Source organism: Calidris pugnax, unplaced genomic scaffold (assembly GCF_001431845.1).
Source record: "Calidris pugnax isolate Ruff unplaced genomic scaffold, ASM143184v1 scaffold150, whole genome shotgun sequence".
NCBI lineage: Eukaryota > Metazoa > Chordata > Aves > Charadriiformes > Scolopacidae > Calidris > Calidris pugnax.
This window is the reverse complement of record NW_015091300.1, coordinates 2,282,959-2,298,855: the sequence shown is the minus strand read 5'-3', so window position 1 is coordinate 2,298,855 and position 15,897 is coordinate 2,282,959. Positions and strand designations below refer to the sequence as shown.

General features: G+C 41.3%; 1 protein-coding gene across 5 annotated transcripts in view; it reads right to left on the bottom strand.

The window, feature by feature from the left end:
• SMAD2 (SMAD family member 2) overlaps positions 1-15,897 on the bottom strand; it is a 53,158-nt gene that overhangs the window by 15,578 nt on the left and 21,683 nt on the right. For 3 of the 5 annotated variants that reach the window (XM_014960804.1, XM_014960807.1, XM_014960805.1), the window contains exons 3-4: positions 1,424-1,513; positions 37-230 (exon numbers count right to left, since the gene is read on the bottom strand). In XM_014960804.1, coding sequence (XP_014816290.1) covers positions 37-230; positions 1,424-1,513 — 284 coding nt within the window. The remainder of the gene's footprint in view (positions 1-36; positions 231-1,423; positions 1,514-15,897) is intronic. The other 2 variants (XM_014960806.1, XM_014960808.1) reach the window with 1 other exon arrangement.

The window sequence follows — 15,897 nt, the reverse complement described above, 5'->3', positions numbered from 1 at the left end:
GATGCTGCTATATGAAGACAGAAGGAGTCTTCCTACCTGGTGTCTCCACTCTCTGGTAGTGGTAAGGGTTTACACATACTTCATCCTTTTTAAGATTAAAAGCATATTCACAGTTTTCAATTGCTTTAAGTTCATGGTGACTGTGAAGATCTGGCCAGCGCCACAAGCGACAGTAAATAACGTGTGGTAATCCTTTACGGTGAGACACCTGCAGGCGGCCATCGAGAGATCTATATGGGAAAGATGTGGAGAAGGATTTACAGACTTCATTCTGCCTCATAATCACTCAAGCAACAGCGTACACACACGGGATGGATGGTTTATTTATTCTCACAGTTCAGTGGACTGACACTGTTAGTGACGTTTATACTCTTGTTAAAAAAAGGTTTCAAATGTCATAAAAAACGAGGGTATCAAGCAGTGTCTTAACTTAGTTTTGAGCTGCTCAAATTATTGCCAGTGAATTTAGAGTTGGTTAAAAGCCACTTTACCTCCAACCAAGTATTTAGGATGATTGCTTCACATACATTTTTTTTTTAAATGCAGAAGACAGTTGTTAAAAAAAAAAAACAAACACAAAAGAGAATAAATAAAAATAATCACACACTTAACAGTCCCTTCCACTGCTAAACCTCAAGGCTTTGCTGTGGCATGGATGCTTTATGGCTTTAAAGCATAAGAATTCCCACAGGACTGCAAATAAGCCTATAAGCAGTCAGCTGCCCGAGTGATCCACGTGGCAGTGTAACGGTAATGCAAAAAAAGCATGAATTCACTTCTTTTAAGGGCTGTACCGTTTATCTTCTCACCTTCATCTGCCCCGCTACCAGCTGAAACCGTTTTGCTAGTTTTAAGACAAGACTGCATATGCTTACACAAATGCAGATGTTTATGATTGTTATGGGATGGGAGACAAACCTCAATACACAAATCAAGTAATGTGACATGAGAAAAAATAGAGAACCTGTTTAGAATTCGCCCACCGTTAACTACTGAAGAATTTACAAACAATTCTTTAGTAGCTCGTATATGAGCCAATTAGCAAGATTTAACGGAAAGCTTGTGGCATACAAAGCAGTTTAATCACTTTGTAAGATTAGGTCTAAAGAATTAAGTATCCCAACTTTGTTAATATAAATACCAAATCACATTAGAGCTTGCATTTAACAAGTCTTCCCATTCTTTCAGTGGCACTGGCGTGAAAAAAAAGGAATATTCCAGAATTAGAGTTTCATTGGTCAAAACATCAGCTGAGAACACTTGGATTTCTACACTGGCAAGCAAATATTTTAAAGTGCTGTACCATGAGAGGCCTAGGAAGCATTTTAGTCTATTTTTACAGCTAAAGCATCCCATTACAGACCCTCCAAAGCCAATCCCTCCCACAAGACTTCTACGATGCGAGAGAGGGCAGAATATTCACCTGGTTTGTTCAGAGAAGCTGTAAAGGCCTGCTGTATCCCACTGATCTATCGTGTTTGGTGTACTCAGTCCCCAAATTTCAGAGCAAGTGCTGTGCATAAATTGAAAACAAAAACAAAAAATTGATATGAATATGGAACATGGTTATTCAAAACACCATGATGTCAAACATGGAAAAATGTACAGAATACTTCCTTTCACATAGAAGATAGAGCATTGTTAGACTTGCATTTAAACTGACATCTCATGCTATATTTTCTATATGAAGGAGGCTATCAAAATGGAACACGTGATTCAAGGTAAATGATAATGTTTTTAAAAGGTGAACAAGTTATCTGGTTTTAACTAGTCAATACAGCTGTAATGTTCCTTAAAACAGGCAAAACTTCCTCAGCCTAGCTCTTAACAAAATTCAGTTTTAAAAGGGTAGTTTCTCAGTTGGGTTTTTTGTTTTTGTTTGTTTCTAACCATAAACTTCCCTAAGACTTCAAATAAAGGCCATGTGTATCTGAAACTCAACATCACAATCTACCTTTCAGGTACAACCACTTCAGCATTAATCTCATTGTACATAATAATTTGCTGCTTTTCCTAAAAGAAGTAAGATTCAGACTCCAAAGAAAAGCACATTGCAGCTGATGCTTCTCACTGTTTTCTGTACTCTTGTTAATTAAAGAGCTAATTATTCTTTTCCGCTGTATACAAAACACGGAATGTTAAACACAGTTTGACAGTACAGTATTTTAAGACTTAGCTATAGAATAACAAAACTTTAATTGCTAAATCAAGCCGGAGGAAAGGAGAGGCAACTAATTCTTTACCAAACTGGGTCAATGACAAGATCACTATATTTCAGAAAAAAAGAACCTCCGGTGGCAGACACAAACTAAAAGCAGTGGCAGATTTAAATAAGGCAAGAAAAGAACATGGGCTTGTGAATGGGCAGCACAGTTTCAGAAGCATAAATCAAGCTCCATCACAGACTTGTCCTGTCACCACCGAAAACCAACAGTAACACACAACTAGACTTCACAACTCAGAAATGAAGATAATACAGCTGATGAGCAACTTACAGCTCCACTCCCTAATTACAAACCCTGAAGCTTGGCTGCTCCATTACCTTTAAAGTGCTGAAAAGTTTCTGAATTTTCAGACTTCTGAAAAGTCTGAAAAATTGCCTTTACACTTCTGAAAAGTTGCAACAAAAAGAAAAGAAATCCAAGTTCACCAAACTCCTGGTTTAAATATAGGCTTTGCTATTTAAATTTAAGCTCCCAAGCTTAGCTGATACACTTGTAAGTTTGGACTGAGTGTTCAAGGAAAGGAAAGCAAAGCAGGTATTTTTATTTCTCACCCCTACACACATAAAAGACATTTGTGTTACGAAACAAAAGAGCAGACAGCACAGTGCTATACTTAAAATCACTTTCAGGCCTGACAACCATCTACATTTCACGTGACTTTAATAAAATATAAGTGTGGGCTACTGGCAAAGGGAAGGGTCCTTGTCCACTTCTTGCCTATCCCACGCACCTCATTTCTAATGCCATCCTGGGAGGCTGAAATGTCCATGCAATTGAGCACCAACACAAATCAATGAATTAGTTACCTGATCGACAGAGCAACTGGCTGAAAATTAATGTTTTTAGAGTTGCTTTTGAGCCAGATCAGTTGTTCGACTCACCATGGAGCTACCTGAGCACCACAAAGGAGGATTAAGAGTGCAATTTTTGGCAGCAGCCTGCATTTATCACCAATAGAAATGGTAAATAAAATATGGCCTTTGACAATTTGCTGATTACGGACACAAGTAAAATTTTCTATTAGATGACTTTTTGTCTAGGAGAGAGCAGCAGCACCACACGTGAAGGCCCCTTCTCTGACATACCCAGCTCTTCAAAAGAGCCAACTATCCTGAACATCCACAGAATCATGGAATGGTTGGGGTCAGAAGGGACCTTAAAGATCATCCAGTTCCAACCCCCCTGCCCTGGGCAGGGACACCTCCCACCAGACCAGGTTGCTCAAAGCCCCATCCAGCCTGACCTTTCCATTCATTCATCCAGTTACATCCATCTGGGACACATGCAGCACTGCAGATCTCCAGGAACAGAGTGGAGCAGAGGAGGAATACTGACCATCGATGGATCAGTAGAGCCTGCAACCTCTCTTTTTCATATTCCTAAAATGCCTCCAGGACGGTGGCTTGCCAGAAGCTGTGTTGCCCTGAAGACACACAGGCAGCCTTGTGGGACACCAGGGAGCTTCCCTGTACCGTGTCCTTAAATATACACCACTACTGTAAGACAGATCATTACGCACATTAAAGTAGAAGAACAATCAGCAGACACAAAGCCTGCTGCATATTAATTGACAGAGTCAGCTCTGACAGCTCAGTACCTTTGAGCAACGGATCTTTTATACAAAGCAGTGCTCCAAAGCTGATGCTGTCACACCGATTACATGTTCCCAAAATTGTGGGGTGTGTCACAGGTGTAAGCACAACAGACCACGCGTTCACTTCACAAGACTTTAGATGACACATGTAAAAGTAAAATTTCATAGCCCCTGACAAAGCTCAATGAACAGGAACAGCATTTTATATCGCTAACCGCTTCTCTCCATAAATATTCAAACTAGCAAAGCTGACAGCATGTTCCATAACCTATAGAAAGACAAAGAGTACCCTGAAGTGTCAGTATGACCGAGCCACAGCTCGCAATGAAACTCAGGATGCGATGGAAGAAGGGCAGGGCAGGAAGTACAGAAAAGGCAGGAAAAACTGCTTCAATATTCAGCAGCTTACATGATACGCTGTCTTCCAGGAGGGATGTCTGCTTAGAGTTAGGATTATTATCATTGTTTTACTGGCTCATCTACACAAGGACTACACTCCCATGCCAATAATCCACCATCAAACACCAGAGAGCCTGCAGGAAATCATCCTGTACGATCAATGAAGTCAGCCCAACACAGCTTTAACTGTTCACTAGAAGAAACATCTAAGGAAATAAAGTGGTCTCCTTGCTCTCCTGCTCATAAAGACCCACTGCCTAAAAGATGCAAGGCCAGCCCCCTGCCCCCCACCACCCACTTCACCCAGACAGCAAACTGGGGCTCTTAATATTCACACACACGCACACCACATCAGAATGAAATTCCTCACAACCATAAAAAGCATAATTCATACACAGCACTTCCCTGAAAGGCCACAGTATGTTCATTCATACACAAGGAATAGCCTGACAGAGGGCAGACACGTCTACTCTATCGGTGGTAGTGGCTGGAAAGAAGGTGACTGCATTTTGGAAGATACTAAAACCATCTGAAAGGGAGACAGAAGGCAGAGAATTCTTAGTAGTGCAGAATTACTGCCCCAAAATAAATAGGATTCTCTCCTAAACCTACCTTTCTGAAGCATCCTAAACCCCTTGACATGTAAATAGTCCTTCTATGCCTTAGTCCATGAAGAATTTGGAAGAATCAAGGACTAACATCTGTACTCATAAGTCTTGTCTGGAAACATTCCCAGGCCCTGGAACATGATCATGTATGCTAGAAAGCAGCTAGGACATTCCCCAGCACTGGGCCGTGCCAATTAGCCTTCTCCCACACAATTCCCAGGTTCAGGAGTCAGCAAACCACAGGGAACCACTCTCGTTGGGCAGTTTGGATGCAGCCACCCTGCCCTGGTAACTAAAAGTATAGACAAGGCAGTCCCGAGACAGTTGGCCACAGTGCCAGGGAACATTCCCAGGCACGTTTAATTTATTAGGAGGGAAATAGCCAAGACATATCAGCATTTCACCTTTAGAAAGCAGACTGCCCTCAAATCGAAGCCTAGAAGCACAACTCAGGCTTCATGTTTTACCAGACAGGGGTTTTTGGTTTTGAACCCGTTGCACATCACAGTCCCGGTAAACCATCATTGTTTCCAAAATACAGTTTGGCTCCTGCATCTAAGCTGTACTTAAATCTTTCCTGTGTAGACAGCACTTAAATATACTCCAAAACACAAGCTTAAAGCTAATACACTTCCTCCCACCAGCACAGACACTTGCATTCCAAGGAGCATTTTCACTGCTGTTCTCAAAACAATTTGTAACTTGACAGAAACGAGGTCAACTACACAAAAGCTAATATTTTTATCTTTTCAACACTAGTTTAGAGTAGCGAATCACCATGTTCTGTGGCCTCTAGCACTCCCAGAGCAAGCTTGCTTGCATATTGGGATTGCTGCTTTAGCAGACCCCACAAAATAAGAGAATTTATTATAACAGACCTCAGGGATATAAAGCATCACATGGGCTCAACTTCCCAGGTGTTCTGAAGTTCTAACAAAGGCAAATTTTTTCCTAGAGGAAGGAGAAATGCTCAAAGGGTATTTTCAAGGAATAACAACCAGTCTTTTGAGACCCAGGGATTCTTCAGGGAAAAGTCAAAGTCTTGCAGACATCTGGTTAAGCCTGGGACAACTCAGTCTTGCAAATCCTATCTCAGGATGGACCAGAGCAGAGATGCGGTGAAGAAAGGGTGAGTCAAGATGTTACTGGGTGGAACTGAAGCTAACTCCGTCGACGCCAAGGGTTGCAAGAGTTGGCGTTTCAACTTGTCTTTTCATATGCTTATAAGGAGCAGCAATCTCAGATGATATTGTACAATTCTGGCAAGCAGAATCTTTAATGTGGCTATCAGCATGCAAGAGCACACAGTATGCCTTTACTTCTTCCATTTCATCATTTCCTTTAACAGGAAAATCTGAGTTCCAAAAAAACCCCACTCTGGGCAAGAAATTACCTAAACAGCAAAGAGCTGTAGCAATGCTTCACAGTTTTGAGACAAAGTGCCAAAAGTGCCTTTCTTCACTAAGACAGAAAATACTGACACACGCAAGAAAAATGTGGATGCCAGGAAAACCTAAGTATCAAAGATAATCAAAAAGCATTTGTATCACCTAGTCTGCATATCACTGACCATGTTCCCAATCAACATCAACAGTGCAAACTATTTAAGTGGAATAATAGTATCTATGAGTTTACTACAGAAATGGACTATCAAGTCCCGGTTCAAATACAGATAAATTATTGATCTACCATGAAGAGTGGACATGACCATTGACAACCAGCATATTAGTGTTAGTCTGTTATAGCAGGACCTCATCTTAGTGAATATAGAAAGCTGTTTGCGTCCTGGCTTACAGTGGCAGTAATTCACAGAATATTCATGGTTGGAAGGGACCTTTGAGATCATTGAGTCCAACCCAAAAAAAAACCCAACAAACCAACCAACCAAAACCCACACATTTCTACATTAAAAACTTCATTAGTTGGAGATGCAGCCCTGCAAAACAACCCAGAGTCCCCTCACTGATGTCCAAATGCCAATTAATCAAGCCACCTGAGGCTGGTACTCAATCTAGGCCACTTAATTAGGTTCTCTCAGCACAGCTATAAGCCAGATGTACTGATCTACAGATCCAAAAAAGTGTGCGCAAGTACTGCCCAAATAGTCAAGACCAAGAAAGACACTGAGGTGCTGGAGTGTGTCCAGAGAAGGGCAACAGAGGTGGTGAGGGGTCTGGAGCACAAGTCTGGTAAGGAGCAGCTGAGGGACCTGGCCTTTTTCAGCTCTGAGGCCATCTGATGAAGCGTTCACATTCAATGTTTGGCCTGCCTGGTAGCTGAAGCAACTGAACAAGAACCTGGAGAAAAGGAGACTGAGAGGAGACCTTCTCGCTCTCTACAACTCCCTGAAAGGAGGGTGTAGAGGTGGTGGTGATGGTGGGGGGGTTGGTCTCTTCTTCTAAGTAAGAAGCTATAGGACAAGAGAAACGGCCTGAAGTTGTGCAATGGGAGATTTAGGAAAAGTTTTTACACTGATAAGGGGATTGGAGCACCTCCCTTGCGAGGAAAGGCTCAAGGAGCTGGGACTCTTTAGCCTGGACAAGTGAAGACTGAGGGGAGACCTTATTTATGGGTATAAGTATCTAAAGGGTGGGTTGAAGGATGTTGGAGCCGGACTCTTTTCAGTGGTTTCCAGCAATAGGACAAGGGGCAACGGGCTCAAGCTGGAACATAGAAAGTTCCATTAAAATATGAGAAAAAACTTCTTTCAGGTGAGGGTGATGGAGCCCTGGAACAGGCTGCCCAGGGAAGGTGTGGAGTCCCCTTCTCTGGAGATCTTCAAGACCCACCTGGATGCAGTCCTGAGTGATGTGCTCTGGGCATTCCTGCTTTAGCAGGGGAGTTGGACCAGACGACCTCTAGAGGTCCCTTCCAACTCTGACAATTCCGTGGTTCCGTGATATTAAGCACTGGAATAGGCTGCCCAGGGAAGCAATGGAATCACCACCCCTGGAGGTATTTAAAAGAGTTAGATGTAGTGCTCAGAGATACGATTTAGTGATGGTTTTTGTCAGTGTTTAGGTTGATGGTTGGATTCTATTATCTGGAAGGTCCCTTCCAGCTTAGGCAATTCTATGACTCTATAAAGGTGGTAGGTCTCATCAATAATACTCTGTTTTATAGAGATGCTGTTTTATTTGAGGCTATACCTGAAAGAACACGAACTGAGCAGAGTTTTAAACAGTACTCAGTGTGCACCAGAACTATTCCACACATGCTGTGTCTGTGTATTACAGGCTGTTGCTACTCTATTTATTACCAGTTTTTAGAGAGAAAGAATGAACAAAGCAGCTATCTTACCCACTAAAACTATTTACAATATTGGCAATGCTGCATACTCCAGGTACTTTTTATACTAAGTTAAGTGCTAACAACAAGTACAACATCAGATCAAAGTAGGCAGAACCACTTCAAAGATATTTAGATACAAAGTACCAGAAACTCTATGCAGAAGTTGTTAAATACTGTCATAATTAATACATAACTACAATTCCACTTTCTTCTTCAAAGTCTTGCAAAGAAGTGGAACAGCTCTGAAGGAGCTAAAAGGCACAGAGTTCAGTTGACAGCCTCCTCTTTACCTGAAGTGGTAGCACTAGAAAGACGACAAATAAAACCTGAAATGCAAATCCCATCACACTAGTCAAAGCCCATATTATACAGGAATCATTACAGAATTGTCTTGGACACTGAACTTGCTTATTTGTGAATTGTTACACTGAACCCTTAACATTTCTCCTGAATCGTTTGTATCTTTCAAAATCCATAGCCACTAACAAGTTTGCAAGCCTGTGTTCAAAGCAGTCTTCTCCATTTGTCTTTCTCCTGCATCTTATAATCAAAAGCCTTTCGTTCAAGCACGTTTCCACTCAAAACCTAAACAAGAAAAATGCAACAACAGAAAAGATCAGGCTTTCACTTGAAACAGAAAAGCTACTTAGCACAGGCAGACAAACACCTTTGGACCAACCTAATGTTTCCAGGACTTACTACTTGATAGTGTAAAATGTAGTTTCACCAGCCTAAATATCTCAACTGCTGAAATGCATGTTGCTCATTGTTTCCTTTCCCCATGCTAGAGGTGGCAGGGAAAAGGTTATCTGCCCTCTGCTTACCTAGAAAACATTAAAGAAATCTAAAATAACAATGCAAATGTTAAGTTACTCCCATGAGATGGCTTCCCCTATTCCTCTTTGAATCTTAGATCATTTTGCATCCCTGCAGAACTGACCAATCTCTGTACTTGCATCTCCATCATCCCATATTACAGCAACAAAATGTCATCGACTCACTTCAACGTACATAAGCAGGCATATACATTCAACAACTGGCAGGACTCAAAGCTGCAGCAGTTCATTCCTGCTTGTGAGTGATCCTGATCTCATTTTCTTGCAACAGAAAATGTAAAGATTCAGTAATTCAGTATGAAATACTGATTTATTTTTTTTTCTTCTAGGCACGTGGCTAGAGGGATGAGCTAATATCTTGGCCAGTGCCAAATGCACAAGCGTGAATTCTTAAAAAACGATTTACACAGATCAGAGTGGCACTAATCCTTCAGAGAAGCTGGATGAGATTCTTCCATGGAGACCATTCTGTGATAGACACTGGGGTAGAAAAGAGACCCCTAGGAAAGTCCTGTTAAAGGGCAGTATTAGGAACCAGAGTAAATGGATATTTACACGATATTAAGTACAGACAGGCGGTTAGTTTGCTAACAGATTCTCCCATTCTTCAAAGGAGAAAAGAACAGTCTAGGAAAAGAATATTAAGTCATGTCTAAGAGAGCCCTGGACTCCAGAAAAGAAAGCTCTTAGAGAACTGAAAGCACAGGTTTCTCTTTCGGTACAGACTCAACAAAAAACTAGTAAAAGTGGCAACTGGGACACTAAGCTCCCACAATTATGAGTGCTTCCCCAAGCGTCGCCAACCCCTTAGATTCACTTTTAAGCTACATTAAAAAAGCTTGGTTTTCCACCTCCCCCAGAATCCAAAAGCAGACTTTTTTTTTTTCTTCTTCAGGCATATGCAACACAGAAAAATTACTTGCTCAAAACAGTAACTGTACTTTCTTTCCCTGCCTCCCTTATCCCCACACACACCATTCAGGCCACACTACATCCAAGAAAGAAATGTTTATGTACATGCATATTTTGTGGAATATAAACCAGGAACCATTACACAACTTCTCATGATCAAAACCCTTTTACGAATAAAGTTTACATAGAATTTTATACAGTACTGTCAGAATCATTACATCAAATACTAAATGCAGGATCTGAGCTGAAGAAAGTTACTTAAGTAACCTTCCTTATAAATGGATGTATGCTAAAAGATTTACACATCAAAATAGCCAGAAAAGCAGGAGGCACAGGATACAATTAACCTCTCTAACACTGTGGGAAAAGAAAAGAAAAAAAAAAAAAGTCATTGAACAACTCCCATCTACTTCAACCTAAACTTTAAGGACGTCCACAGGGGACGCAAATGTGGATCATGAGGTACAAAAAATACTATGTTATAGCATAACATCTGAGCTGCCCATTGCTCATCTCGGGGACGGTAGCTGGTTTCTTCCAGTTTTACAGCGTGCCAGGCCAAAAAGTCATCTTGATGAACAGAATATGCTTCTGTTGCCTTTTCTAAAGGCACACTTCTTCCTGGTCATGTGCGCAACAAACCTGTCTACAGAGGCAAAAATACAGATATAAGGCAGGTCTCTTCAAAGCACTTCATCTTCCTCCCTTCTCCCAAATCCTGACATGCCAGCCCAGCTCTGTCAGACAAAAATCAAGCAGCCAACAACAATCAGTGTTACCTTTATTTTTCTCTCGATGCAAGGAGATGCCAGAAGGATAGCACCTCAAAGTTCAAGAGCAATTTTTCCAGGATGCCATGGAAACCAAGCAGAAGTAAAATATTTATTTCTCTTCCTGTTGTCCATATGGTCCGTTCAGCTGCAGATCCTATCAAGGAGCCTTTACTCTCTGTTTAAAGTCAGGTGGAGAGCAGCCTGCAAACTTGTAAGCTTCTAAATGGCAAGGTCAAGCAGCACAGAGATGGCCAGCTCCCTCAGTGCCCTCAGGTGAATCCCATCTGGGCCCATAGACTTGTTTGTGTCTAGGTGCTAGAGCAGGTTCCTCACTGCTTCCCTTCAGATTACAGGGACTTCAAGATGAACCACAACACAGATTTATTCCCCTCAATCACACATTCAGAAAAAAGCCATCAAAATGAGTGACTTCTAGGTGCCCTGCATCTAGTGGGGGTGACTAGTGTTCAATAGCATTCAGAATGGCAGCTCTTCAGACACTAACCAGGCAAAGGGGAAAACCACAAAAAACCCCAACAAATGGAAAAAAAAAAAAAGAAAAAAAAAAGGAAGAGCATTGTGGACCTACAAGCTCAGAGGCTGTGGGCGTTTGTACTTGAACGCAGCATTCTTGAAACGATAACTTGGAATTCCTACACTGCTTTCATTTGTTACACTATCCAATAAAGGTTTTCTGATAGCTGTATTATCTTGGAAGTTCTCTCACAGAACCTTCAGAAACATAAATACAATGCTTCAACGGGGATAGAAATCTGCAAATTTGAAATTCCCATAGACATGCAATGAACAGCTACTTTCAGCTGAGTGATATTAAAGTTATCTGCATTTCATCTGGGAACATCACACATGAAAACGTCTTTGGACTTTGACAAAAGCTTTCCAGAGAACACAAGAACACCACCTCCTGAATTAAATAAAGAATCAAAGCTCTATTATTGGAGTAAAGGAAGCATAACCAGGAACACACACTCCAAAAAACATCAATTTAGGGAAACAATCAGAACTCTGGGCAGTTAGTGAGATGTTGCACCACATCACATAGTAGGCAGCTATGAAGGAAGTATGTTCAGCAACTCAATCTAGCTTAGAAATCACCCTCTGTCCTCCACTCTTATTATACCATGCCCATCAGAAAGAGTTGATCAAGCAATTCCTTTCTAATATTTAAATTACCACTGAAGTGTTCCAACTAAAAACATGACTAAGACGGTCTTCCAGACCAGGACCAACGTCAAGCTGTTAAATACATTCCTTATGTAACTTGTAAGTACAAGGAAGGAACAAACTAATAGCTTCATCTCGATTTCGCTTCACACCACATGTGGTTACTTTTTCTTTTTTCTGGTTTGTATTAGTAAGCAATATGACACCGTGGGTTAAGATGACATCCGATGCAGTTTCACAGATTCACATTCTGTATCATCCTTAAAAGACCTGAACAGAATCAGAAATATCAAAGGATAAAGTATCTTTATAGAAAGGCATACCCATCACAACACTGGCTGATCTATCCACAACAAATTGGTTTGTTAACAGAAGATAGCAATGTCCTAGAAGATCATAGTTTAAAAAAGACATCAACATTTCAGGCCCAGCACCAGACATTAAAAAAAAAAAATGACCTTTATCTCAAGTTCTGTAACCTCTATTAGTCACAGTAGGTGCGGTGAAAGCTCTTCCCCACAATCTAACAGGTACAGCTACCAAGGGCTAAGTCAAATTATTTTTCTCAAGTAGTCTGTCATCCTCCAAGTGGGTGAGCGGCTGATGCTACCACGAGTGGGCTGGTTTGCAGCTGATGGACAGCTGAAAAAAAGATGTGACATTTTGATTAACCTTCTCAAACTAGTGGGTATTTGGGGTAGTGAGGGGGAGGGATTAGCTCTGCAAGACATTTATCTTGTCCGCATTCCCTGAAAAATATCTTATCAAAAAGATTACTCTTAGAACAACAGTTACAGGATCTTTTAATACCTCATTTCAAACTGAAGCTGCCTCTGGGCAGCTTCCCCTATGAATTACACACTTATCTCGAGAAACTCAGGAAGACAAAAGAAAGCAGAATATATAATGTGAAGAGCTCAATGGAGGGAAGCCACTACACCCAGAATGACCCCCGTTGCAGCCCAAGCAATGTATACCCAGCAGAAAATTGGTGAAAGAGAATACAATTAATCTGTGTGCAAACAAGAGACTACCTCTAAAGATGAGGGATATGAAAATTCAAAGAAATATCAAGTACTAAATACCTAAGGCATACAATGTTTCCTATAAGGTATTTCAAATAAAGTTAAGGTTTGAGCCACAGAGGAGGTTTCCCCAAGGAAGAGAGCTGAATGGTACTTGTGCTGTGACTGTGACATCATTTTGGTAAATATGTAAATACAAAAATTAAGTCAGAAAATGACATTGCCATCACAGCAATGCCCACATTTTAAGAGAAATTCTAAAGAAAATTCACAACTAGCAAGGAAGCTAGCTAGTAGAAAAGCTTGAAGAATTTCAGCATTCAGATATAAAAAAAAAAGGCAGTATTTTATTTTTAAAATGAACTTAGCATGTTTCCTGAGATATTATATTGCCCTATGTCCTTAACAAAGGCAAAATCAAGAAAGCAATTTAATAGCTGAGGTGCCTAATTACAAGCCTGTGACCTCCTCAGTCCCAGAACTGAATACAGGACCCCATATTACATACTACTGACATAAAAATCTGAGTATGCAGGGGACACACTTAGGACAAGAACCACAATCTATTTTCCGAGCTGCCCAGACCTAGACAGAAAGTAAGTGTTAAGATCACAGACAAGTCCTGAAGTCTTCAGGACCTTGCTCACAACCCACGCCCAGAACACACATCTGGAAATGATGCCCACAAGTGCTCTTGCTTCATATGCAATTGCTTAAGAACTAAAGCACTTTCCCAGAACACCCAACAGTTTCTTTTCCTCACTCCACCTAACAGGAGTCAACCCCGATCCACCACCATCTGCCCTCTGCTGAGGTGGCCATTGCCCTGCTCTCTCTCTCCACTTAACTGCAGCCCAAAAGATGAGAGTCTCAGAGGCTTGAAGAACATCAGAATCAGAGGACAGTGTGGATTGGAAGGGACCTTAAAGACCATCCAGTTCCAACCACCTGCCATGGGCAGGAACACCTCCCAGGTTGCTCCAAGCCCCCTCCAACCTGGCCTTGAACCCCTCCAGGGATGGGGCAGCCACAGCTTCTCGGGGCAACCTGGGCCATGGTCTCACCACCCTCACACCAAAGAAGTTCTTCCCCAGATCTCACCTAAACCTCCCCTCTTTCAGTTTAAGAAAATTTAGCATTAAAGTAAACAGTTATGTGGCTTCTTGCTGCAAGGAGAACTACTTAAATCCTTCTTGGAATGTCTGTGGTTATTGGCCAAAACACTGAAGGGTTTCCACATGATGAATAAACACACTGATATGGAATTCCAGTAAAGGTGTCTTCCTATCATCAAACAGATTTTTACAGCATTTTTAAAACGGCTCCACCAATGCAGCTTGAGACAGGCACTTCTGTTTTCCAATTATATTATCTAATTGAGACACATACAGGACAGCAAAACATTGATTTTCAGTTACTAACAGTGCTTAGACAAAGCACTGGTCTGCAGGACAGGTACATGGGACATAAGTGGGGAGACTGAGATGAGATCTCAGGAAGAAATCCTTTGGTGTGAGGGTGGTGAGAGCCTGGCCCAGGTTGCCCCGAGAAGCTGTGGCTGCCCCATCCCTGGAGGGGTTCAAGGGCAGGTTGGAGGGTGCTTGGAGCAACCTGGTCTGGTGGGAGGTGTCCCTGCCCAGGGCAGGGGGTTGGAACTGGAGGATCTTTAAGGTCCCTTCCAACCCAAACCATTCTATAATATGCAGAACATTAGACACTCCAAATTTAGATATAAGGGAACTAAAAAGGTATTTTCTTCCTAGGTTTGCGGAATTTATCAGGGCAGACACACTTGAATTCTTTCCCAGACACAGTCCTGAAGTTTATATTCAAGTTGCCTCCACCACAATATAAGGTGAGAATGATTACAAAAAGATGTAGAGATCTATCAATAAGCTTTCGTGATTAGAGGCTATGCTGTTGTGGGCTTACTCAGAAGCTGTTTCTGGAAATTGCAGTCAGGAAATTAAAGAATTAAAGAAATTAACATTTGAGTTACCAAGAAAAAAGAAAAAAAAAAAAGAAAGACTTTTTCAACCAAACACCTGATAGTCAAACTCCATTTCAAACACAACTTTCCATTCCACAAAGCTGAAAGATTCCACACTCTTTGCTCAAAATTCCAGAACTACACCTTGAGTTAAAATTATTTCAAGTATCAACAGACAAACCTGACTTCAAGCCTCCCACAAAACTAAGAGGAATTGAAGACCAGTTCTGGGGTGCAACTCATCAATGCAACTAAATAGTAACTTTGAAATTCTGCATTTAAGCAAAACACAGAATTTGCTTCATTTGTGTAAGGCTTTTTCTCTATCAATACCTAGGAAAAGATAAACTGACCGTTACTTCAAATGTTTGGGTTATCTACAAATGCAGGTAAAAATTAAATTAAAACTTTCAATTCAAACTTGCTTGAACAGTTCTGAATTAAAAAAGCCACAATTTGGGGGATCTTTTCTGAACAAACGCTGAAGTCAGATTACTGGTTGCAGCGCTCGGCCAAGGGGATTTCCCCAATGTCATTGTTCTTCTGCCAATTTTGAAGCATATGCAGCGAGATGTGCATTTACTCTGGCTCCTGATTGTTCTCTGGTATCCTGCCGGCCTACTTCAAACAATGCAGCACGACAGAAGCCAGCAAAAGCCGCTCGTGATGCGACTACGGCACTGGATACAGCAAATTTAGGAGTTTTCCACCAACCAGCACTGCAACCAAGTCACAGTGAACAGAGGCAGGTAGTAAACAAGACACAGGATATTCCTTTTTCGATATTAGCAGGTGTAGATTACAGGCAGGATTAAATCAGTAGGGAATTCGTTAACTAGCTATTTGCATCAAAAGGTACAGCAGTAAAAGAGCTGCAGTGTGTTGTTTACCCTATATATTCTTCCCAGACTAAGAGCCAGAGCTCCACAATTAGGATGTTTTTTTCCTGTAGAATTGCTCTTGTTGTCATAAAACATTCACACTAGTAAAAACAGCACTCGGTTGATTTGTTACAGTACCAAGAAAACTAAATTGGTTAATTCCTACAGAAAAGGGATA